The following is a 26405-nucleotide window of genomic DNA, read 5'->3' as shown; positions in this document are numbered from 1 at the left end:
CATGTTACTTGCAAAATAAAGTAAAGTATGGTGTGTTTTTTTTTTCGTTGCATTCGAAAACAGGTTGTGATTATATACCAGAACAACTCTGAGGGTTTGTGTTAAAGGCAGTGGACACTATTGGTAATTACTCAAAATACTTATTAGTATAAAAGCTAACTTGGTGACGCGTAAGGGGGAGAGGTTGACAGAATAAAACATTGTGAGAAACAGCTCCCTCTGAAGTGAAGTAGTTTTCGAGAAAGAAGTAATTTTCCACGAATTTGATTTCGAGACCTCAAGTTTAGAATTTGAGGTATCGAAATCAAGCATCTGAAAGCACACGACTTCGTGTTTTTTCTTTCATTGTTATCTCGCAACTTTGATGACCAATTGAGCTCAAATTTTTACAGGTTTGTTATTTGATGCATATGTTGAGATACACCAAGTGAGAAGACTTGTCTTTGATAATTACCAATAGTGTCCATTGTCTTTAAACAAATTTACGTGATGGAAAACAAGTAAACTTTTTCTCATGTTATAATAACTATTTATTTATTGAATTATTACTTATTATAAACATAAATGCATTTGTTTAACTTTCTACTACGTGTATAAGATACGTGTAGTATCGCCTAACATCACAAGGCCGGAGAGCAACTTCAAATTGAACTGATTCAGGCTGTCACCAGGGGCAAGTTGCCGCCTACTCCTGGGACTGAAAAAGGGTTACCCCCTTTCAGATGCTATCCATCAGATGCCTGGCTAGTAGAGCAGAAAGCACTACCTCCCAGCTTAGTACATGTAGTATGCTCAATCCTGTACCCTTTAAAGACCATAGCAGCTACAAGCGGCTTGTACAAAAAAGCATTATAGCAGCTAGTAGCCACAAACGGCTGCAAGGGTTGACCTACAATGTATGTACTTCCTTTTGGTATAGGACTTTAACATTTGGACAGTGCCTAAGCATATATGCAAAACTGTTTACTCGCCTTATTTAAGCAGCTCTAAGAAATTGGGTTCCAGAATTTCTACTGCAGAGCATTTCAAGGGTACCATGGCAATGCCCAGGGGGCACGAGGGCAATTGCCTTCGTTGCCTCCATGAAGTATCAGACCTGTATTTAGTCTTTGGCATGACAATTTTATAAAAAAAGGGCCCAGATTAGCCCTTTATTTTAAGACCATTCATTTATGTGAAGTTAACACAACACGCCCCCAGACATTGCTGGTATTGGTTATTTCTGGATCAAACTTTGTCAGTAAAAATTTCGACAGAAATAACATGAACAGAACTTTTCACTTTTTTGTTTAGAAATTGGGCTATTTCATGTATGTTAACATCATTAATCATTGGAAAATCATATCCGGACATTACCTTTATTTTGACCTATTTATCAAATGAAAGTAGGTCAACCCTTCCGCCATTTGCGGTCGCTTTAGGCATTTTGTTTGTCAACATAATATGTATTACAGGTATGTTTTGTTTTTAATTAAAACTGAATTTCGATTTCCAGCCACCCATAATTTTGAAGTTTCTAAACATTGACTATTCTGTGTTGCCCTTTATAAGGGAGAACATTTAATGTTTTGAACATTTTGTGCAGGATTTAGACAATAGATTTTAAAACTCCAGTAGTTCGTTTCGAGACGATGTTGTGCAGAATTATGATCACCTTTTACCACCTGAGATAGAAAATAACAGGTAAAACAACGTCTTAGTGCCTACAAATGTACTATCTGGTAAATGTTAAAAAAGTGAAACAAAAAGAAACAATGTTTCTTCTTAAGTTTGAACAAACAAGTTCAGGGCCCAATTTCATGGCTCTGCTTTACTGTTAGCAAAGAATCTGCGTTTACTGAAACAGGGAATTCTGCGCTTACAGTAAGCATATTTCACAGGTTAGCAGGGAGTTTTTGCTTGTGCCTGTGTGCACTCCACGATACTTACAGGTAGCACTCCTCGTTTACACAGCTAGCGCAGAATTCAGCGGTAAGCAGAGCCCAAAATTGGGCTCAGAAGTCTCAGAAGTCTTTGATTTAAGGGGTCAACAAACATGAGTGCTAAAGTAAGAGTGTACTCACCAATCTTGAACCATTTAGGTATCTTCTGCTCTGATTTCTGAGCAGTCTCCCCACTGGCCTGCCTCTTACCAGACCCCTGAGGTGGGTCTTTAGGGGGTACATTTAAGGACGAAGATTGCGACGTTGAAGCACCTAAGCGGTAGAAAGATACAAAGGGAGTTTACAAATGACAGAGCTACAAAATGGCTGTACTGTTGGTGTTAATAATAAATATCATTATTTATTACAGTTATTTTTCTGATCATGCAAGCGTAGGACTGCACAAAGAAAATGTTGTCAATACATCCATGGCATGCGTGAACCTGAAAACAAAAATTGCTTGCTAAAATCATACTTTTATGAATTTTTTTTTTTACAGTTTTTTGAGACCTAATCGGGCCTTGAAATTTATCTTCAAGAGAACAGGAAATGTTTCTTTTTTGCTGAGGGCACTTCCAAGGTAAAATCTTGAAGTCTCTAGATGAAGGGCGACAAAGGCCAACATACATGTATAGTACTTACAATTTATTAAATGCACAAAAGTTATTGATTTTTTGAGTCACGTTTACAAAACATGTTCAAAACAAAATCGAACATGCATGTAACTTAAGATTTACCAAATTTCTTTCTTTCTTTTATTATTTCGCAAGCAAGGAATATTTTGAAATATGGTAAGTCATACGTGTACCTGAAACAGTAGCAGCACTTTTGCGGTTAAAAGATCCAGAACTGCTTTGAATGACATTTGTACGAATGACAGTAGAGGCTTCCTCCTCAGCTTTGGAGAAAGACGCCGGCTCTTTGATCAACTCCGAGAGCAGATACTGCTTACAAGATGTCTCCGATCCAAAATGGACAACCGCAGCGGGAAAGAGCTTTGCATCAAACAGCGACTGCTTGTCATCCTTTAATACACACCTGGGCGGGGTTGTGTAGAGGTAGAATCCAACCTTGGGGTCCTGGAGGTTGGACCGGACAAACTCCCTCAAGGCCGAGATGGTTTCTAGGGGGCGGAAGAACCCCTGGAGAACGTGCCGGTCGGGGAAGTGGATACGAACAGCCACCTTGGTGTACTGCTGCGCCTTCTTGAGAGATTTGGCTTCCCTCATGGCACGCGTTTCTAGAAGCTGCTCCCCTTCGTTTGCCCTTCTGTGGATTCACAGGAGATTACATAGTAATAACATCATTGAACATTTCTAGTGCGCCATGTCTGTCAAGGATGACACTCCTGGCACAAAAAAACAAGAATTCTGCTACACACTAGGACAGCCAAAGGTTTGAAAGCTATGATTTCCTGAAATGCGTTTAAAATAGACAACAAGTATCAGCATGTATCAGTTGAAGTGGTAGGCTGTTCCAAAGATATGCCCCTGCATGTTAAATACAACAATCACCCCAGGATTGCCAGAAACGTGAAAAGTTGCAGAGCATGTTATTTGAGGAGCGAAGCTGTCTGGGGTGTTTGTACAGATGAATTTAGTCATTGTTCTTTTAAGACGGTGCTCAATTCATAAAAACACGAACAAATGCTTTGAGGTGTTTTCATTTGTTCTTTGTAAAATCTACAAAAACTACTATAGTGGGACTCGAAACCAATGACCTTCAGTGAACATGCCGACACTCTACCAACTGAGCTATCTAGCCCTTTGTATACTAATTTTATCACACCCCAAACATTTAGGTGTTGAGTTACCATAGAGTAGAGGATCTTGGAGGATATTGAAATGAACACACCTCAAAGCAGTGAGTGACCATGTTGACCCACACAATTAACAACAAACTTTGATAAAACAACTCACGTTTGTAACTGCTGATCAGCCATCATCTTCCTGACATCATCCAGGGTGACGTTGAAGAATTCATCAGGTACATCCTGAGTGGCTGAGGACAGTTCATCACTGCTCTGGTCCTGATTAAAGACCAATGGCTGCCTCTCACACGGCTCCTGTTGTTTACCAGCCCTGAGCTGACGGCTTTCTGACTGATGGCTGGGACCAGCAGGTAGTTCTGGAAACTGCATGATAAAATAAGGATAAGACGTAACCTAAAAATAATAAACTTGCAAGTACATTGTACAACCACGTACATGTATTTTATCTCTTTTTTTGAATTGTTGGCTCTGAAAAGAGCCGGTACTTTTGGCTAATTTGATCTGAACATTTAGGGAAAGGTACAAGCTTTCATTGAAGGTATTGCACAAATACACCGCCAACGATGGGTGGTTGTCAATTAAAAACTAAAAACATAATTTTCGGGATCCCACATTAAAACGCTTCATTCTGCCATGTACTTGGAAACAATTTTGCAAGTTACATATTATGTAACTATGGCACATGTCAAGTTTTTGCAGGTTTTAGGTTTTGAAAAGCATCATCTATCAAGATTTGTTCAGAGAAAAATTCTCGCTCAAAAAAGTTTTCAAATATTTTAAGGCCTGACATTTCGACCCTAGCAGAGTCTTTAACCAAGGTTAAAAAAGTGCTTATAAAAATTATTAATAGTACACAAATTTTGCAAAAATGGGGCCATGCCACTTTAACCTCATTTTCCAGTGTAAAATCTTGACCAACAAATGTAGGTGTTTTGTTTTACCTTGAAATCTGTAAAGACCGGTTGTCTTTGTGGTTGAGTTGACCATGCTTGTTTGAGCTGGCTTAGTTGTTGCTCCGTACGGTGCTGTAAAATGGCATCAGCTATGGCTGCACCCATTTGATTAGCTCGCTACAATTGGAGAAAAACAACAAAATTCTGGTTGATAATTCTTTTCTACAAAATCTGTTTATTTTAGGGTAGCAATGAACTATACCTGTATAAACAATCAGTGTTCTATACCCCTTGTAACCAATGTACTACACCTTTTAGTATGTTTGTACGTTTTTGGTTTACTCTGTATTTATTTTTTATTTTTTTTTGCATAATGGCCAGCTCCTGAAGAAACTTCCACACTTTTACCCCTCATTGATCTTCTTGATATCAATAAAAAACAAGGACAACATTTGGATTTGTAACATAATGCTTATTTATAGGCGAAAAAACACAAAGACAGATACAACTAAAGTCAGTTGTGAAAGTTTCAGCTGACAACTGTGTCTACTTGCTGAGAAAACAGCAAAAAACTGTCACAATAAATGCGTTATTCCATGTGACAACATGTACTCACTGCATCTCTGAAATCTGAGAAATGATTAATTCCTAATATAAATTATTTCTCTGCTTCACTGTTTTTGTAGATTTCTAATTAACAGGGGCATTTCAGACGAAATAGTTTCACAGGGTGCTTACCATCGATCAAGCTTTCAGATAGAAATTGCACAATCTGTTTTCGAAGTAATTACCAAAGTTTGACCCTACTTCTAAATTTGAATTTGACCTATTCCTGAATCCTCACCTGTTCCAATTCTGGACTCAGCACAATATCTCTGGTATCTTGTAACTTTGCAACTTCCATTTGAGTGGCTGTTTGGTTTTGCTTTTGCCGAGCCCCCGTGCCGTCATCCAAACTCTTGCCAGGCTTCTCAGGGAAACTCTGATTTGTGCTTGTGGATTCCTTGACCTCCATGGGCTCATCAGAAGTTGCAGATTGTTCTGCCTGCTTGTTTGACTCACCACCCACACCTTGACTTGAATCACTGTTTTTTATTGATGTTTCAGAGGAGGCTGAAACATTTTGTGGCCTTTGATCCTCTGCTGGTTTACTTCCATCAACACCCCTCTTTTTAGATATGGGCTGTTCATGAGATACTTGAGCTAGTGGTTCCGTTTGTGTCTCAACTTTAGCTGGTGGGGATATTGGTTTTGTTGATGGTGTGACAGGTGGGGCTGGGAGCTCCATCGCTCTATGTATTACCCTGAGAAATTAAGATTGATCAGTATGAGAACTTAAGTATCAGAAATATCATATTTCACAATAAACATTCAGTTGATCACTTCAGTGATTTTTATGTCAAGACATCAGGGTCAAACTTAAAAAGGGATTTAAACAGAAAATAATGCTTAACAATTTCTTCTTAACAGAAATGTGCAGGATACCAGTCGCAAAATGTACATGGGACAAGGTACAGGTAAGGCTGGTTGCCTTAATCAAGTTAAGTCATGTTTGTGCTTAAGCAGCTTTATAAAATTGGGCCCATTCCAGGACAAAAGCTTCTTGCTTGGTAAATATCCTAAAGGCTCTTTGAAACCTTGTTTTTTTCTGGAATGGATCAAAAACCAAAGCTTAATCATTGTCCATCTGACTGAAGCCCTGTATAGTATAGTGCACATTTTCTCAATAACTGACATGACTGACAGAGGCTTAATAAGCCTAAGCAACAGTTTAACAAGGCCTAAAGATGTCCAGTGTCCTCGGTCTATTCAAATTTCATCACAAGTAAACAATACCAAGAAACAAACCAGATGGCAATCTTACCTTATAGCTGCTTTGCCTCCAGTCAGTCCCAGGGATCTAAGAGTTGTGGCTCTGAGCCAGGCCTCACCAACGACCTGAGAGATGTAAAAATTACAAGATGTTAGTTAAATCAATGTCAAAAGGTTCTTCTTACAAGATTCACACTTTCATTATTGGGTTTTAATTTTAACTGTGGCAAGACATCTATCCTATATTCCCAGGTTGTATCATAAACTTGAGTGTGATCCCTGGCTACACAGCAGTTAACGGTGGTACGACTTCTGACTAGCACCCCAGAACAAAGACATTGACAAAATAGAGAGACCGCCAACATACAGCTATGGAGCTCAGTTGGTAGAGCGTCGGCAGAGGTCTTGGTTTAAATCCTGATCTGGTAAATTTTTCTTTATTCAACCTCAAATCATTCATGAGATTTATAAGACTACAATTCATTAGACTTCTCACAATGCAGATGTACTAAATTTTAAGATGTTGTTCGAGAACTGACCTACAGGTAAGGTGCAACAATGTGAAAGGATGGGAAATGGGGAGCGGAGAAGGGAAAGAAGTGTGGAAAAGAAAAATGGAAAAGAAAAATGAATCCAAGCTCTCCTTTTTTTCCCTTATTTTGTGATCCCCAATTTTCACAGGTTTGTTAATTTATGCACGTTAGGATACACCAAGTGAAGGTACACAATTGGTCTTTGGCAATACCAAAAGTACACCCTGCCTATTAAAAAACTTTGGGAAGGACAAGGCTTGGAACAATACCTCTTGTCTCATATAAACACAAACTGGATGTATGATCTTCCCTGCATCATCTGACTGGGAGGAAGAAGCCAACTTGCCAGCATAAGCACTGTACAACAAGATAAGAAACACAAAATATAATGTACATGTGTGCTTATATAATCAATGCAAGTACAGGTCTGAATGGTAGGACTGGTAGGAACGTTCAAATTAGATCGAGTGAGCATTCCAGCGAGAAAACATAGACTGTTCCATCACGGGACCCTCTGAATACTCTATTGGAATATTCAAACTTGTGTAGGATTGCTCCCATACCTCTGCACAATGATGCAGTCAAGTGAAATGCTCTATTGCTCATAGAAATGTTCTTTTGTGCCAAGAACGTGCCTCAAATGTGAGTCCTCCCTCAAGGAAAGATGCCTAAAACGTTTCCCTTTTTACTTGCTTAAAAACTTTTCCCCTTTTTTACTTTTATGAGCCTATCTTTAAGTGCTATAAGGTCAGTATTGAAATTCAATAAACAAAACAATCAAAAGGTTTAAAACAAATATGAAGTTTGAAACAATTAATCAAATCCATAATTACATGTTTTTCCAAGAAAACCAAATGTTTCTTTTTGCCAGCCATTACTTTGAAGACCCCTCTCTCTCTGTCTCTCTCTTGCCGACCAAGGTCAAAATCATTTTGAGATTTGCCCACTATATCTATCCCTCATTAGTTTGGGATATCATCTTCAAGCACCAGGATGCCCCTGGCAACTACATTTGTATAGCAGTGCTTTTGAATTCCCCTATTTCTCCTTCCATGTTTTGGTGACCAGCTAAAGAGCCAAAGACCTCTCTCACTAATTTGCATTTACCAGAAGCCCAAAAAATGTAAAAGCAATTTTGATGAAATCCATACAAACTACTTGACAGTCCTGAGCTGACGATAACATCTATTAAGCCTAAACAGACTAGTGAGTACTAACAGGTTTAGGACCCAAATCTTTAAGTCTGGTACCTGTCCTTGGATTCAATGTGCAGCAGTACATCCCAGAGCGAGACTGAGGGAACAAACTCATTCTGTAGCCTCTGTCCAGACTCGGTCTGCAGAGCGATGACCACGGTGGATTCAGTTCTTGGTCTGTCCGCCTTGACCAGCTCTAGCTTACAGTTGTTGGGTAGGTTGGCATAGCGAACAGAAAGTTGTGGGTCCAGTATGCCATGATGATGCCTATAGAAAAGTAAAACCATGTTAAACCATAATTCCGCAATCCTACTTGTGTGATTTTATTGCCAATATTGAGCCCTGAAAAACTCAGTATTTCATTTTCATGATTTTTCTTTGAGGTATCGCTCAACTCACAAGAACAGAGGGCCACTTCAAGGTGAAGGCTCACTCAACTGATTTGGGCTGTTGACCCAAACCGATTGAAACCAGGGGCACCTTGCCACCTCCTCCTGTGAATGAAACTCAGTTACCCCCTCCCCCACCCCATTCACAGGTAATGAAATCAAAGTATGCCAGATCGGACACTACATATAACTGCATAGATATTTGCTGAATGGTTAAAAAGCCTTAATTAAGCCTTGTTTTACACTTTTTATTATTATTTATTTGACCAAAACAGTAAAAAGTACAGCAAATACAAAACAAGGCAATAGGCCTTATGAAGGGGAAAACAAAAAACAGAAACGTTAAAGCTACAATACATTATGAGAAAAAAAAGATGAATAAATGTAAAACAAATAAACACCACCTATTTGTAAGGAGAATAACATACACAATTTAAAACTTTTCATTAAAAACTGTTACATTAATGTGTTTGATGTATTTCATTCATGGTGACTTCAGAAAAGTAAAATGTTGACATCCCAGATAAACAATCTCTTGATGTCAAGATCTAGAATGAAGAATGCTGGCTCCCGAGATAATTCATCATGGGATGATCTGTAACATCTAGAATGTGTCAAGAACCCAAAATAAACTATCTTGGGAAGACAACATCCAACTTTCAAGATGTCGTCAACATTCTACTTTCAAGAAGTCATCATCCTGCAGAAAATTATCTCAGGGACTAAAAAATATTGGATGGCACTTCCACAGCTTCAATAAACCTCACCATAAAAGTTTTTTTGAAGACAATTTAAACCAATTTGTGAAATATTTTTTGTTCCAGTATTTAGTTGAAAACATATTCCAGTGAAATTCCAACTCTACCATTGTACTTACTTCAAATTGTACTCATCGGGATTGACACCTATCTTGCTGCAGACATTTTCAATTACCTTTTTAAAAAAAATGGGAAAAGAAATTATGTAAAAAATTGCGAAAACTTTTCAAAACATTAGTAATTTAGATGAATACCGGACACTTCGGCACCTCGCAAACTCTGCACCCAGCAGAGTTGCAACGTTTATTTATTGAGCTTTATTTACATTTGCAATCGCATACAATTCTATTTGCAAAAATCACAACGTGAAGGCGTAAGTAAATTAAATTAGGACAGTTCAAGTTGATAAATTAGGCCTACAAGATTAAATTATGTGACAGGCCCTATTTGTTTTCTCAACAAAAATCAAATAAAACTTCGCCCATTCTCATTCATTCAAAAATCAATCCCAATGGCTCTGCTTATCATACAGAATTATGTGCATGCGACAGCATGCATGCCATCATCCAAGTAATTGTAAAGAATTGTTTATATAAAGGTACGGTCATAAGCGCACCCGGACTCCCCCGCTTTAGGTTACAAGAAGTAGGTGACATATTTTTGTCTCCACTTGTCACTGACAGTGACAGTGACAAAGTCAGTCTACGAAAATCAACGAACGATGAATGGGCAATAAATGTTTGCAAGTTTCTTTGAACTTTCTTGTAAGTTGTACCTAAAGAAAAATATATAATCATCAAAATAAAACAGGGAACATAACTTGAGTAGTTTAGCAAGTACAGTGTGTTTTCTTACCACTAGAATTCGTGTATTTGGAGTTACTTTCACATTTTGTCGACGGCCGGTTGGCAATAAAACGTTCACGGTGGCTGCCATCTTTAATTTGATCCGGCACTGTCAACACTTTTAATATACTATTAATATAATTTAAAATGTTTATTCAATATCATTCAAAACATATTTTTGAATTCTAAATATTTCATAAATAAAAAATTAAAACACATCCATTATACGTAAATTAAAATGTTTATTATTTCTAATTAAAGTAATTAGTATTACATATGTAGAACGAGGACTCCCGGGAAAAGGCAAAAACATTTTGTCGACTGCTGCTAGATCACACACACAGTGCATGCGCAGCGGTGCTGCTAAAAAGTGTACTGTGTTTCTGTTTACAGTGTTTTGTGTTTAACAACTAAAAAAGAATTGATCGAAAGCTTGAGAACGGTAAGTGGCTTGCTTAAGTGATAAACAAAACATAATTTTTGTTTCGATTGATAATGATTGATATGATTTTTTTGTTAAATTGTTTGTAACAATGTTTGTCAATATAAAGTTTTTTAGATGTCATGTACATGTTGTAGGCTCGATTACTACTACTAGCACTACGTACTAGCGGACTTGTCAGTGACTGTCACTGTTAGTGTTTACTACAGTATTACTACACTAAATACTAACACAGTAATATTAACGTACCTAACTAAACACTAACTAAATCAGTCCATCATCATCGTCTTCGTTTTCCCCATGATAAAGTGCAGCCTTCAAATAATTGAAGATGTATTCTATACGTACACTCTGTAGTGTGCGCATTGGTTGGCTTGAGACAACATGGATACTGTGTCGGGTGCAGTTAGGTGCATCATCTTCCTTACTTAGATAGGTTAAAATGATAATTGCAATCAATCATAGCAATTTGCACTGCAGCTTAGGCCTTGGATTTGGATGGTCAAAACAGGGTCACACTCACACAATGTTTTTAACAAGCATGTCCCGCTAGTTGAGTTGAGTTAAACGTGGTGGTTATTATATAGTATTTACAACAACTTTCTATGCATTTTATAACAAGCGGTTACAAACGCTTTTCAAAGACCAACTCGACCGATCCAAGGCAACGTGTTCCTTTAAATTTGCATAAATGGATTATTAAGCACTGCCAATAGTCTCACGATGAATCAGACATTCAATGAAAACAGTTAAGTCAAGAACATGATATATAAATCCCGCAATCCCGTCTTTCAGAACTTAGAAGTCTCTCAAAAAATCTGCTCTGTGCTAGAACTACTAGTACTACTAGTAGTAGTACTAGCTAGTAGAATATGATTATGAGTGAGCCAGACAAGTTTCAATCTTCCAAGCAAGTTTGTATAATACACATTGTGACATATTGTTGCCGCAAACCAAATATATTACTCAAAGTCATAGGTTTTCATATTGTTTTCTTCTTTGTTTATACCCAGATTTCAGACGTAGTTTCAAGATGATGGCTGGCAGTGTTAAAGCCATTGACAGACAGTCTGTTCATAGGATATGCTCAGGTCAGGTGGTCCTTAATCTAGCCACAGCCATCAAGGAACTGGTGGAGAACTCACTGGATGCTGGAGCCACAAATATAGGTAGGAAATGGTTTTTGTTTCTTTGTTTCTTTTTTTCAAGGGAACTTAGGAAACTCCCACAAGGGGATAAGCGCCAAATCTGGCAACAGCCAATCTTTCTCACACAAACATTCAGGTGCTAGATGACAATAGTTATTCTATTCATTGTGAAATCAGCGATTAGCCGGGGAGATTCGACCCACAACCTTGCTGCACGACTACATCCAGTTCGACTTGATTTCCCTCCCTCCATAAATGCAAGATTTGAAGAGCTGGTCAGATTGTTTCAAGATCAGTGTCAAAAGATTGAAGAGTAATTACCTTAGTAGCCAGAGATTGAAGAGTTATTACACTAGGATCAACTCGATTTGGCTTTCTCAAGTGATTACACCATCTGCACAGCATCGACTTGAAAGCTACCCGAAGCTGTTGGTACTTAAAGCCGTACAAGACAGGGTTTATAGCGGAATTCATCAGCGTCAACATCATGAAAACTTTCCCCACGAGACCAGCAAATGGCACAGGATAAGGTATGGATTCCACCACGGTGATCCATAGCTTACCAGGCAACTTGAGGATGAAAAAAGCAACAGTGATGACAGCCAGAGCACTAGTTACTTTTTTGTGAGCTCTGTGCAGCTGCTGCGGCGGTCCACGGATTCCTTGCACCTCTAGGTTTCTGGCTCCTCGTTTGAGGTTAGTCAGGATTTTGGTGTACATCCGAATCATGGCGGTGACCGGAAGGAGGAATGTTGTAGCTGATATGATGCCAAATACGATTGGTTCTGTTTTCTGTATATTTGGGTAAGTGGTGGTGTGATAAAGGACACGGGGCATCTCCAAAATGAATGGGATCACCCATGTGGCCAGTAACAACAGCGTAATCTTTCTCTGTGTGAAGAAGCTAAGATACTGCAGAGGTTGGGTGATTCCGATAAACCGCTCAAAGGTTGCCAGTGTCAGGCTGAATACAGACTGAGCACAGAAGCAGTTCATGAGGTAATAATGAACCCATTTGATTCCGTTGTAGTGGCCACATGTCTTAAGTTCTTCCGTGTTCAAAGTGATACTTGTACCGCGCTGACAATGGGGTACAAGCGGAGTTAAGGAGCCAGCTACACACACCAGTGCATCTGCAACAGCTAGGTTCAGTATCATGTGGTTGGTCAGGTTGTGCAGTGTCTTCGTGAACATGTTACTTACAGTCACACATACCAAAATGTTGCCCACTACTCCACAAATTCCAATAGAAGATATCAGAGCGTAAAGAAGTTCATCTGTTTTGAAAGAACTGTCATCAGCCATCATGAATGATATGCAGTGTGCTCTATATACATAGATGTGCTGTTTGTGAAATTCTAAGCTTGTTTTAAAATTTTCTTGTAATTTCAGCACCTGGATCAAAATTCGATTCTGGCAGGTCTGCGTTGCTCAGTGCTCATTTATTATCGTAGATTGAGTTCATAAAGGTTTTGATTGACAGATGATATTTAGGTTGCTGATTCTTGGTAATAAGAAGTTGATTAAAATTGAAAGTGGCCTTGTCTATGACGGGGTTAAGTTTTACTTATTTTGGATAATAATAATAAACAATATCAAAGTAAATACATGTATAGCGCACATACCAACAAGGTACTCATAGGGCGCTTAGTATAATACATTTATACAGAAATATAAGTTATGGAAGTTATGAAACCAATAATATTTTTAATTTTTTTTGGCAGATATCCGTCTGAAAGATTATGGCTCAGAAGTATTGGAGGTTATAGACAATGGTTCAGGAGTTGAGAACAACAACTTCCAGGGACTTAGTAAGATACTGATTAGATTGTATTTTTTAATAAACAAGACATTGGCTTTCTTGCTTTTCAATTGGTTTTTTTCAAACTGGCACATCACAGACTAACATTAATAATACAGAGAAGTGATGCTTTACTAAGAATAGACCCCATATATCACCATAACTGTAAAGTTTGTGTGTTTAGCAAACAACAAAACCCTAGCAGAACACTGACATTATGTGGATGAAGTTTGAAGAAGGCAATCAATCAACTCGTCAAAGCACAAGATTGTCATCATCTAAATTAAATTCAAATAGGTGAAAGCATTGATTGAAACAAGCAGTTGGTTTAATGTAAACACATATGTTGATTCTGCCCAGAACTAACAAATTTGCCCGTCACTCTGAGCAAAGGACACTTTGCTGCCCAGCACAGATTTCCCCCAGATTGCAGCAATGCTAGCTCTATATCTAAACATCAATGATTTTGTTGAGCTGCTCGCCCTTAGTGGACTAAATTGGATTTAGCTGCAGCACTGCAGGTTGTAGGGATTGAGACAGAATGGCTGTCATCTTGAGGATCTATTGCACACAGTCTTAAAGGGGCAGTGTTGTCATGATCGAAGAGGGGCGAAGTTATGTGCTTACATGTATGTGATCACCATTCTCTATGTGATCACCATTCTCTGCTTACCAAATTGTCACTTATAATACATTAAACTATAAATGAGAGATAAGACAGGGTGGCCAAATCTGAAATTGGGTGTCAAAATAGCACGAGACACCCCTGACCCCTCTGCCTTACACTATGTGTTCCTGTTATAATGTTTTTGTTTTGTTCTGTTTTATTAGCATTGAAACATCACACCTCTAAGCTGAGAGACTTTTCTGACCTAAGCAGTGTTGATACCTTTGGGTTTAGAGGGGAAGCCCTCAGCTCTCTTTGTGCTCTCAGGTATGTACAATGATAGACTGGTCCCTTGTCTTTATACACAATGATAAAGACAGGAACTGCACTTCAAACCCAAAGCTTTCATTGGCTAGAAATATGCAAGTGGATGCGTACAGCCGGAAACCCATGTGTTCGTTGCATTGTGCATAGAGCGTACGTGTAAAAAATTAAAGTACATGTCAAGCACCGCAGATAATTTATGTATCGGTTTTGCATACTGTATTATCCCTGAAGAATATGTGCATTGCTCGGTGTGTTCTTTTATTATAAGGACTTCGCTATGCATTATGGACAACGCATGAGCAGACTGATAGTGAAACCATGATAAATGTACATGTAGCGTGTGTTGTTTGATTGCTTCCTACTACAGTAACATGATAGTGGTTACCTGCCATGAGTCAGCTGCTGTGGGTACCAGGTTGGAGTATGATCATGACGGCAGACTGGTCAAGCAGACACCCTGCCCAAGACAGGTAATTAAATTCCAGTTTGTATGTGAGTCATTTATGAGTAATGCATTCCAAAGAATCATTCCCTACTAAGGTTAATTACATGTATCAGGAAATTTTCTTATTTGATTTGGGGTTGAAAAAAAAAAATCAACTTGAAGAGAGTGGCATTTGAACCAATGACCTCTGGATTAAAATGCCAGCGCTCAACCGTCTGAGCTATCAAGCCCTTTGCTGGCGGTTTCCCTATTGTGTCAATATCTTTGTTCGGGGTGCCAGTCCAGAAGCCATACAACCAATTAGATTATAGTACAACCTGGGAAGCGGCATCCAGGGGTAACCTTAAGGGGATGCGATTTGTTAGTTTCTATGCGAATGTTCTATGTTCTTATATAAGAAAATATTAGACCTTGATTTATTTGGTTCTCACTACTTAAAGGCTCACACTTGAGTTGGTGTTCTTATTTTTATCTTTATCCAGCATGGCACAACAGTCACCCTTCAAAATCTCTTCTCAACACTACCAGTCCGGCACAAGGAGTTCCTAAGGAATCTCAAGAAGGTACATGTACATGTAGTGTGTTTTGTTAATGTTAACCTGCAGGTAATCAGGCCTCAAGTTAACTCACGGTACCCACAGCAATTACTCTCACAAATGTAGAAATGTGGGAGAATATGTAGACCTTTCTGTTGCAACATCACAGTACAAGTTTTTGCCAACCACGGTCAGTAAACTATGGGAAGCAATAAATGCAAAGCAAGAAAAGATTGCAGCTATGTACAGTTTATTAAACTCACTCTCAACAACTGCTCTCTGAAGAACTGTAATGGAAGTCTAAAGTTAAGCGCAAGGCCGTGTTTGAATTTGCGGCTACAGCTTGGGCTATCGCAACGGCTGCATTGAAGTATAGAGCTGCCTTAGCAACTGTCGTAGTTGTTGCTGTGAGTTGCCAATTTGGATACAGCCTAAGACTTGTTTGCTAACAGTTGTCCTGTTTCTTCTTTCCTGAAGGAGTTCACTAAGATGGCACAGTTGCTTCAAGCTTATGGGATCATCAGTTCAGGGGTGAAGCTAACATGCACCAATCAGATAGGCCAGGGGTAAGTCTTTAGATCTTTATTATGCAACTGGACATTCTCTCTTGTTTTGACAAACTGCAACTTGAATAGCCATATATACCTCAGGAAATATTATGTTTGAGTTCGCCATCCTGGTTTTGTGGAGAAGGACTGATTTGCAAAAGTTTTTGTGGTTTTCTTTTTTTAAATGTCTTGATTGTTAGTTGTAAATGTTTTTATTTAAAGGAAACGTTCCCCTGTCATGTCAACCAGTGGAAATACTCTACTCAAGGAGAACATTGCCAACGTTTTTGGGTCAAAGCAGGTAAAAGAAGAATAACAGAACATTTACTATTTTTTTACATTTGCTGGCACAGTTCGTAAAGTGCCGACACACTAATCCGGAAGTCGCAGGTTCAAATCCCACTCTTGTGATTTGTCTTTGTTCAAAATCGAAAATTATTCAAACTTAACCCTGCCAGTTTCCCTTGTGGTTTTGTTGTTTTGGTACTATGTACAAAATTTCTTTGAGAATACTCTGATAGGGTCGAAACATCGGGACGTTAACTTTTTTTGCATAAATTAAACTTAAGCTTCAGCCCAGTTCCAAACAGTCGACCACAGTGGTCAAGCAATGGTCGACCAGCCTGGTTTTGAGTCAAAATAGTCGACCTTCAGTTCATAAGATTAGTCAACCAATGGTTGACCAGCCTTGGTTCAAGTCAAAATAGTCGACCTTGAGTTGGTGTGCAGGCGAACTCACTCAATGTAGTTTGAACCTTTTTCTCCTCTTCCTTAACAGCTTCAGAATGTGATGGATTTTGTGCAAGTCACCCCAGGCTTTGAACAATGCGAGGAGTATGGACTGACTGAACGCCAAGTACAAGAACAACTTTTCAAGTAAATATAATACGAATTGAAGTTTGAAGTAAAGCATTGGGGTTTTATCAGAGCAAGTTTATAACTAACCAGTTCTGAGAAAACATATAACAAAACTGTAAAACTTTCCATGGAAATAATGATAAAAAATTTCTTTTAAAGTGCACATACCCTAGAAAACTCTAGTTGAAGGTGATATTGATACAATGTATATTTGGTTTGCAGTAACACCATGTGTGTATCTACTTGCCAGGTAGAGTTGTTCTTAGGGAACTGTCTTGCTTTATTCTACTGCCACGGAGTAGATAATTGGAGGTTCGGGAGACTTCTCAGTACTGAAAAGAACTGTCCTGCTTTTTAACTATTACCAGGACGGATGGTATAGAAATTAGACTGGACTACTACTTTAGCTTATAGGATCGTAATTAACTGTACTGCCGCGGAATCAGTTCTGAATTGGTCTCAACGTTTCAACTAGCTTGCTCTAGTCAGTCTCCTGACTTTGAGGTAAAATGTTTTTTTAAAATGCTTTATACTATCGAAAGCTGCTTTATTAGCTACCCTATTACTTTGAAGTAAAATGTTTTTTCAAAATGCTTTATACTATCGAAAGCTGCTTTAGGCTTCTATCAAAGGTTTATATTGCCATTTAGTTTAAGAGTGGTTAACAAAAAGATCCATATCCTTTTAACCAAGTTAACATTCCCTTGCCTACATAAATTGTCTAGAATCACAGGTTATGTATCCAAGAGTGACCATGGTAGAGGCCGAAGCAGCGCTGACCGACAGTATTACTACATCAACAAGAGACCATGTGATTTTCCTAAGGTAATTAATTCACCTCAGTCACCATATAATAACAATATTTATTTCTGAGCCTGCAACACTTTCATCTAAAAAGGTTTTGCCTCGTGTTTCTGGCATGGTTGGCAGCAGATTTAGTTTGGTGTTATGTGCGATGATAACCAAGTCAGCTTTATTTGAATCCTTGTTTTACAAAGAAAGCTTCATAGTTTATATGTGTTCATTTATCAATATGTGCTTCGAATATTTATGGCAGTTTCTGTATTTGTATAGTGTAGCTAGCAATTTTTGAGAAAATAGAATTGGCTGTTGCAAACTGCTTGCCAACCAAAAGAACCTACATTACATGGGATGGTAAAAATGCAAAAAACAGTTAATGACCTGACGATTCAACCCTAGCAGAGTCTTTTTTCAAAGTCTGAATGAGAACACAACCCACAGTTTTTAACAAACTTGTTAATGATTTCTTTGTAAGGTGTCCAAGCTTGTGAATGAGGTGTACCATATGTACAACAGGCACCAATACCCATTTGTGGCTCTGGACATCTCCCTTGCTAAAGGTATGTGGAATGATAAGAACATTAAACAAGTGTGATTTGGGTCCTTTTTGGCCCCCTTTAAATAGATTGCAATTTGCCTGGTCATTTTTCACATTTTCTATTTTTGTTAATAACCATTTTTTAATGTATCTCTTTTTATTTGATTGTTTTTTGTCTGGTTATATATGTTTACTTTATTGTTCTTTGTATGCGCTTAGAGGCTTTTCGCATTAGGCGCTTTACAAGTGTGTTATTATTATTATTATTATTATTATTATTATTATTATTATTATTATTATTATTATTATTATTATTATTATTATTATTATTATTATTATTATTATTATTATAAATATTTTTATATTTTACTTTGTGATGATCACAGATTTACATAAAACTGACATTTCTCAAGCAATTATTGCCACAATTTTGTGAACGTCTTTCGTCAGATTCTGTGGATGTAAATGTCACACCGGACAAGAGGAAGATTTTCGTTCTGGAAGAAAAGAGCTTGTTGGCCATGTTGAAGGTAGATATTATATTTGCTGCCCTAATATTTATTGTTTTATTTGTTAACTTATCCACATACACATGTAATGTGATTGACAATGAAAACTCTCCTGTAGGGGCATTATACTCCTAAATTCCCCCAAATCTCCCAATGTGCTACACATGTATGCACACAGTGGTGAAGTCCTGTCATTTCATTTGTATGTATGTCGATCAAAGCCACAAAAGGCAAAGTATACCTTCAGTTTTTGGAACCAATTCGAATGTTTTAATCCTATACAAATAGAAATGTGTGCCATAAAACTAATCTGTGGAAACTTCATTTCAAAAGGTGGTCGTGTTTTTGCCGAAAATCTGGAGTGAATAAATCCATGCAGGAAGGGAGTACAAATTAATACACAATCTTAGATTCACATTTTGTCGCTTAAAACTGATCTATTTTTGCAAAACCACATTACTTCGAAATGTTTCTAACAGTGCCTCATACTATCGAATGGTGATGTTGACTTCTAACTAATAGTTTTTAATGCCAATGATTTTAGTTAATACCAAACCTATACCTTTCCACCAATGTCCCTTTTCAGACGTCATTGCAACAGATGTACGAACCGCGATCCTCCGTCTATGATGTGAACTCGCAGATGAGGTCATCGTCTGGGGCTGGTACGGGGAAAACGGAGACCGGAGGACTGACAAGTCTGATTGCTGCCAGACCTCCACCATGCACTGGATCAGCCACTGAGGGCAATAGACCAGACTACAAGGGACTTAAAGTTACTTTGGCTGGGTTAAAGCGGTATGTGTAATACCTAATGAAACTGACTGATGCATGCAATTCACATACAGTACATGTACATGTAGTTTCACAGATTTTGGTCGTTGCGCTAGTCACTGATGAAACCTGTTTTCCTACCAATTTCTAGATCCTTCTCGCATGCAGGAGGGAGCAGTGAAATCAATACCCGAGAAACACAGGAGAGAGTATCCAAACGTAAGTTTTCTTTATATTAAAAATTGTTTGAATAATCTTGAATTTGCAAAAACAATGTATTTTTGCATGAGAGGTTTGGGTGCAAAAGGTTGTAATTAGGCACCATTGGGATTGGGTGCACATGTTAGGTAATTGTAGCAATATTACCAGCCAGGACAAAGAGGCTCATGGTCTTAGCTGATTTTCCAGAAGTACCTTGTGCAAAATGAAAATTGGCCTCGCCCTCTCAAAGATTGTATTACCATGTTGTTATGCAGGCTGTGTTTTTTAATGTAAAGTTTTCCAACTGAAACGATATTCTCCTCTATTCTGTTTGGTCTGCAGAGCCCAAACTTGACGCCTTCCTTTTAAAACGTGCAAAATCAAAACCAGTCCATCAAAACTCCACACAGAATAACTCACAATCTCCAAGTCAAACATGTTCAAGTCCCAGCAAGCGTTCTTTACTCAGTGAGGAGATTGAGCTCTCAAAAGTTGCTCCTGATGATGAAGCCAGAGATGTCAGTCAAGAGGATCACAAAGGGAGTAATCTTTTCCTGGGAACGAGTAACCTTGAGAGAGATTTGCCGTCAAGTTCCATCACTGACTCGTCTGATGATGAGAAACGGACTTTGGGTTTGCAGAACTGCACCTCGACACACTCAGAAGGAGATAAGAGCAACCTACATGTAACTTTGCCTCAAGAGAGTGGCCAATCGGAAGTGGACATTTGCAGTCATTTGAATGTCCTCCACCAATCAGACGAGGCTAAAGCGGCACCCCATTGCAGAGTGTTAGTGACGGACTCGTCCACCAATGAAAGAAAAGAATTGGAAACTCCGGTTGCAGACTGCAGTTCTGTGGCAAACAAAGCAGTTGATAAGGCACCCAAAGATGATGAAGAAATATCAACGGTTTGTAGGGAAGTTGCAGAAGAAATAACATCATGCAGCACAACAAATTCAAAAGCAGGCTCGCTTTTAATGGTATGAAAACATTTTCTTGTAAGATTTAGTAAAACTATCAAGAAACTGACTGGGTATATTTTGAATAGTTTTTAATTCAACAACTTATCAAACATTGAGACAATTATGAACTCAATCCACAGTAATGAAGTTAATAACGAGAAGTCCCCTCGATCCACTAAGTAAAAGAAGAAGTCCCGGTCGATTTCTTACCTTTAGCCCAGGTAGTAGTTAATAACCAGGACAGTTCTGGACAGTTCTTTTTAGAAATAGGAAATCTCCTGAATTCCAGAAATTCTACTCCTCCGTAATATAAAGCAAGCGAGTTCTCAAAAGAACACATCTACCTGGCAAATACACATGGAGTTACTGCAGACCAAATATACATTGAAACCTCACCATGCAATTCCTTAATTCAAATATAACTGCACTGTTATTGTCAACTAAGCTTCGTCTTATTCTTCAGGATGACTCTAAATTTAAAAAAACATCGTCAAGACGGAAAGAAGTAAAGGTGCCATTTTCATTGGACAGGCTAACAGAACAACTAAAACAACAAACAGGTAACCAAACATATATGGTATAAATAGTTTCATGACATCATGTTGACCTAGTCGTTTCTTTCCGTGCCTATAACCTCTGTGGACCCTAAAAAGCAGTCTCAGATTCAAATTTCGGGGACATACAAACTGATATTTATTAACATAATCACATTAATTTGAAGTGAAATACACGTATTTCTCAAAAAGCTCTATACTATCTAACCAAAGGTTTTTATTGCCATTCATTTACAGAGTAATTATCAAGTCTATATCTTCCCTTTAAACTCTGTTTAGATGCCTCATGTAGCTCAAGATCCTTCAGTCGTACATTTAAGGCTGCCATTACTCCATTGGATAACAGCACAGCAGAAGATGAACTCACTAAAAACGTCAGGTACAGGACCAATATTTTCAATTTGTTAATAATAATAATAATAATTAGTTCTGATATAGCGCATTTTACAGAGACTGTATCAATGTGCTTTACAATAGTGCCCTGGTCATTGGGGCCAATAACATTCCTTGAATCTTTTTTAGCTATCTAGGGCTATGGCGCTCCAAAGGCTTTTGTACACAACCCTTCACACTATCAACCTCTACACTCGCAGGTACTACCTATATATACCTCTGGGTGAAGAGAAGCAACTAGAGTAAAGCATCTTGCTCAACGAAAGACGTGTCTTGACCGGGATTCGAATACATGAATTGGACTACTCACACCATCTCTGCCTTTTCAGAAGCAGATATATATACATGTACACAAATATCTTAGATATATAAAAACAATTAAATTTACACTGAATTTGTTTTGTTCTTTACCAGTAAAGACATGTTTCCGTGCATGGAGATTTTAGGCCAGTTTAATCTAGGGTTCATTATTGCCAAGCACAAGAGAGACTTGTTCATCATCGACCAGGTACGTAAACCTTTAAAGCATTCATACATTGGAATTGTTGACAACGATCAAGGACATGAATTGTCATGGTGTAATCTGGAACCTCTGGAAGCATTTTTTGTAATATATATTGTTTTGTTCTGTTTATTTGTTGAGATGATTTTCCCGTAAAGGGAACTCGGCAAACTCCCACAAGGGGATATAAAATGCCAAATTGCAAGCTGGCAAAAGCTAATCTCTCTCATACAAGCTTTGGTTTAATGTCTATGATAATGAATTGCACAGACCAATAAATAGACCGATCCAGTAGGCTCCGCCCACTACGCACGTGTAACAAGAACACGTGGGGCTCTCCAATGCCTTTCTGCACAACTCTGCTGCGCACGCCAAGATACGTGCACGCATGTCGGACCTTATTTGTCGGACCGACGTTGCATTGTGATTGGTCAATACGCAATGGGGCGGGGCTTAGTGGATCGGTCTATTGTGATTCAATAACTAGACAACAATTCTTATTTCAGTCAGGACATGGAAAGTACTGAGTATACAGTGTTTTACACAAACAGTGTATGGCTAAAACCAAATAATAATCGTATGAGCAGCTTATGGTGGTTGTACACTAAAGTTATGTTCTTTGCAAAGTTCTAATACAAATTGACATTTTCCGCATAGAAGTGCCCCTTACTAGTGGAAAATTGTTCCGTTCATTCCAAGAGGGAAGTTCAAGACATTTCTACATGGTACAGTATATGAGTATGTGATCAGCATGACATCAAATCTTTTTATTATTATCAGAAAGAACCTTTCATTATTGTCACCCCTTTTGGACCCTCTCTAGCATGCCACTGATGAGAAGTACAACTTTGAGATGCTGCAAAGGCACACCATTCTACAGGGTCAGAGGCTAATACAGTAAGTGAACTGAGTTTTTGATGGACTCTTGATTTTTTAAAATTGTTCTTATGAAGACAGTCAGCTGATAAAAACATTGCGTTGTATTACACTGGTTTTTCTCAGAACCACTGCAACTCAAATACATGTTTTTACGGCAACATCCTTTCATATTTGTAATCTTGCTAAGCCAATTTCTCCCCGGAATGACATGCTCTTCTTTTTAAAGTTGTGATTTTATTTAGTGTTTTGAGTGTCAAACTATAAAAAATTGATATTTTGTTTGTTAGGGCCATGCCATTGGAGCTGACAGCAGTCAATGAGTCCATACTGATAGATAACCTGGACATCTTCAAGAAGAATGGATTTGATTTTGCCATCGACGAAGAAGGTAAATAAAAGCATATCAATATGAATTGAAACTTGATAAGGGTTTGGACAGAGTGACCTGGTTGACACCACATTTTTTAGCTTGGGGGTTGGGATTGCTCCCAGGGAGTTCAGAAAGTTTGAGGAATATTCTAAGTATACCGGACAGTTGTCAGTCATTAATTCAGTCATTCATCATACCCCCAACTGTCATTCTGGTCGTTGGGGGTTCCATGATGGATTCATCTTCTGTCAGGGATCGTCACAGTTCTCTGTGCCCTCTGCCCTGTGTTCTACATACAAGGGCAGCAATATTTTGGCCTGTTCCTTGGAGGATGAGACCGTGGTCGTACCAGGCGAGCTTGTGACATTTCACTATTGCAAGGAGTTGCTCCCAACTGCCTGCCTAAATGAAGCTGTTGATTTGCTGCCAGGAAAAGTGTTTTGTCTTATGCTCTCTGTATGGGATGTGCAGGACCTTGATCTAGCTACTTGGATATGTGCCCTATCCGTGTATTGTTCTCAATATGACTTTTCATTTTATTTGGATGGCATTTTGTCCCCCTAGCAACGCCAACTCAGAGGGTCAAACTGACATCCTTACCAATGAGCAAGAACTGGACGTTTGGAAAGGAGGATATTGATGAAGTCATCTTCATGTTGAGCGATGCACCGGTAAGTTCAATTAATTGGCCTTTATCGTGGTGCAGCCATTTTGCTTTTCAGCTGTTTATCCCAATGTAAACCAAACCGAGGCTGGAAGGAAAAATATAGTCTGGTCCGTTTTAAGATGGATTGAGAAGAGCTGTCAGTAAGACTGTGTGAGTACGGACCCCAGCAAAGATGGCCACTTAGGCTGTAGGCTGCTTCGTCAATATTCAGCTGACCAATTAAAAACTGTGTATATTCTTTTGAAACGCTCCCCTGGTTCCCCTGGTTTGGCCGACAATGAACAACAGAATGTAAACAAGCTTCTTTGTGAATTAAAGTGTGGGGCACAGGCACACTGTGCTGGCTTGATCACCAAGAGGCGATGATGCCATATTATGCGATACACAATGCGAGGGCATAGTCTACATGAATCTTTCTATGCCATTTAGCCCATCCAATGAGAGTATATTCTTAATCCTACAGAAAAAAAAGTGTCGCCAACAAAAAATGAAGATAATGCTGATTTTGTCAATGTTATTGACAGTCCATGCACTCGTGTTTATTGAGCAACTCATAGCAACTCCTTTTACCCTTCCAAAATGACAACATGAGAAGATTATGTGCTCTGAAACGCAACACTGGATGGCACAAAACAAACAGACCTCCCCCATTGCTATAGAAATGTGTTGTCCTTGAGAAGGCTCGAGAACTAGCTCATCAAGCACAACAAGGTCAAACAGTGGAGGTATTTTATTTATTTTGTACAATCAGGGAGTCATGTGCAGGCCCAGCAGAGTACGTCAGATGTTTGCATCACGGTCATGTCGGAAATCCATCATGATTGGTACAGCGCTCAATCAGAGAGAGATGAAGAAGGTGAGGTTAACAGGCAAGGGGGTTTAAAGGCAAATAATATGGAATATTTGCAGGGCGTCAAAATCCACCAAATTAAGGTGCTCAAGGCGCAAAAGGAGCGTATGGTTTTTGGAACCGTTCAATTGTTTTAATCCCATACACATTTAAATGTATACAATAAAACTAATATGTGAAAATCTCACTTCAAATGGTAGAAAGGGAAAAATAGATTAACAACAGCAGGACGCCACTATTCGATTTGAAAGGTTGTTTTCAAGCTTGTGTTTCAGTAGAGAATATTGCAGTGATGAACTCTTCCAAAAGCATCTTTGCTTAACATCCCTAACACATTGTAAAGTATTTTTGTTTACAATAAAACATCACTCAGTTTACAGCAATTTTCTTTCACAGATTGGCTGTGTTGTGGTGTTTGTGCAAGACATTAGGATGGGAAAGAATTTTTTTTTTTCATACCCAATGATGTTTGTTTTGTTTCAGTTGGTGTGTCACATGACTGAAATTGACCAGCCCTGGGTGAGTAACTTTTGATGTCCACTTCAAATCCATTAGCCTAACTGACGTCCCATCTTTCATAAATTTGACAAATATATGCACAAAACCAATTGTGTGGCATGTTAAGTAGTAGCTGTACCAATAATTACATGTATTTATCTTGTTTATCTTTTTTTTTTTCTTTTTTTTTTAGAACTGTCCACATGGTCGACCCACAATGAGGCATTTGTTCAACTTAGATATGCTACCAGACTGATGATTAAGAACTGAATACCACTCAATCGAATGGAGTTAGCATTTCATCACTTGCTCCAATACAAACACAGTGCGGGATAGGATCCAAATCTAATCTCAGAATAAGGTTGCTTATAAATTGCAGATTTTTGTCATTATTTGCGTATCATAATACTTGAGGAAAGAGAACAATTGTCTTTAAGAAAACAGTGAAAAAGTTGACATGCATTGATGTTGTTTTTTACATGTTAAATTTTTTATTTTGTATGCCCGACTAGACAATATAAAACCATTTAGATTTCAACAGAATCTCTCCAAACGGACAGCAAAGTGACTGATTTTATACCAAATAATGTATTCAAGACATAATAAGGCCTTAATTGGATATATTTTTTAACACGCACTCATTCATAGCAGGCCTTTGACAAAACATAGAACTTTGGAATTACAAACTCTCACCCAGTTACATGTATGTACAACACACACATGCACTCTCCAATGATATGATACTCAGGCCGTATCCATGATGAAACTGGGTGAGCTGGTGAGATAACAAGGACGTTACTTCTTTAAAAGGCAGTGGACACTATTGGTAATTGTCAAAGACTATCCTTCACAGTTGGTGTATCTCAACATATGCATAAAATAACAAACCTGTGAAAATTTGAACTTGCAAGAAGAGAAAAACATCCTTGCCACACGAAGTTGTGTGCATTTCAATGGTTGATTTCGAGACCTCAAGTTCTAAATATGAGGTCTCATAATCAAATTCGAGGAAAATTACTCTCGAAAAGGAGCCGTTTCTCACAATGTTTTATACCATCAACCTCTCCCCATTA

At 38.4% G+C, this 26405-nt stretch overlaps 2 protein-coding genes across 2 annotated transcripts; one reads left to right on the top strand and one right to left on the bottom strand.

The window, feature by feature from the left end:
• Positions 1-1008: 1008 nt before the first annotated feature.
• Positions 1009-10210, bottom strand: LOC117292992 (tether containing UBX domain for GLUT4-like). Its single transcript, XM_033775187.1, has 11 exons — positions 10130-10210; positions 9394-9449; positions 8182-8394; positions 7201-7288; positions 6451-6524; positions 5431-5890; positions 4635-4763; positions 3842-4056; positions 2731-3191; positions 2064-2195; positions 1009-1664 (listed from the first exon to the last, which is right to left on the bottom strand). Exons 1-11 carry the CDS (start codon positions 10208-10210, stop codon positions 1651-1653), a joined length of 1923 nt encoding a protein of 640 aa, XP_033631078.1. The 3' UTR covers positions 1009-1650.
• A 252-nt stretch (positions 10211-10462) lies between these two features.
• On the top strand, positions 10463-26202 carry LOC117293031 (mismatch repair endonuclease PMS2-like). Its single transcript, XM_033775237.1, has 24 exons — positions 10463-10561; positions 11575-11730; positions 13434-13520; positions 14342-14444; positions 14812-14914; positions 15372-15452; positions 15903-15991; positions 16196-16274; positions 16752-16849; positions 17557-17656; positions 18108-18192; positions 18621-18700; positions 19266-19477; positions 19605-19672; positions 19997-20637; positions 21083-21179; positions 21453-21552; positions 21981-22074; positions 22892-22965; positions 23235-23335; positions 23882-23988; positions 24736-24840; positions 25318-25353; positions 25526-26202. The coding sequence occupies exons 2-24, from the start codon at positions 11595-11597 to the stop codon at positions 25586-25588; spliced, it is 2739 nt and encodes a 912-aa protein (XP_033631128.1). The 5' UTR covers positions 10463-10561; positions 11575-11594; the 3' UTR covers positions 25589-26202.
• The last annotated feature ends 203 nt before the right edge of the window (positions 26203-26405 follow it).

This window comes from Asterias rubens, chromosome 7 (assembly GCF_902459465.1).
Source record: "Asterias rubens chromosome 7, eAstRub1.3, whole genome shotgun sequence".
NCBI classification, from domain to species: domain Eukaryota; kingdom Metazoa; phylum Echinodermata; class Asteroidea; order Forcipulatida; family Asteriidae; genus Asterias; species Asterias rubens.
The sequence above is the reverse complement of the archived record's forward strand: the minus strand, read 5'-3'. Positions and strand labels throughout refer to the sequence as shown.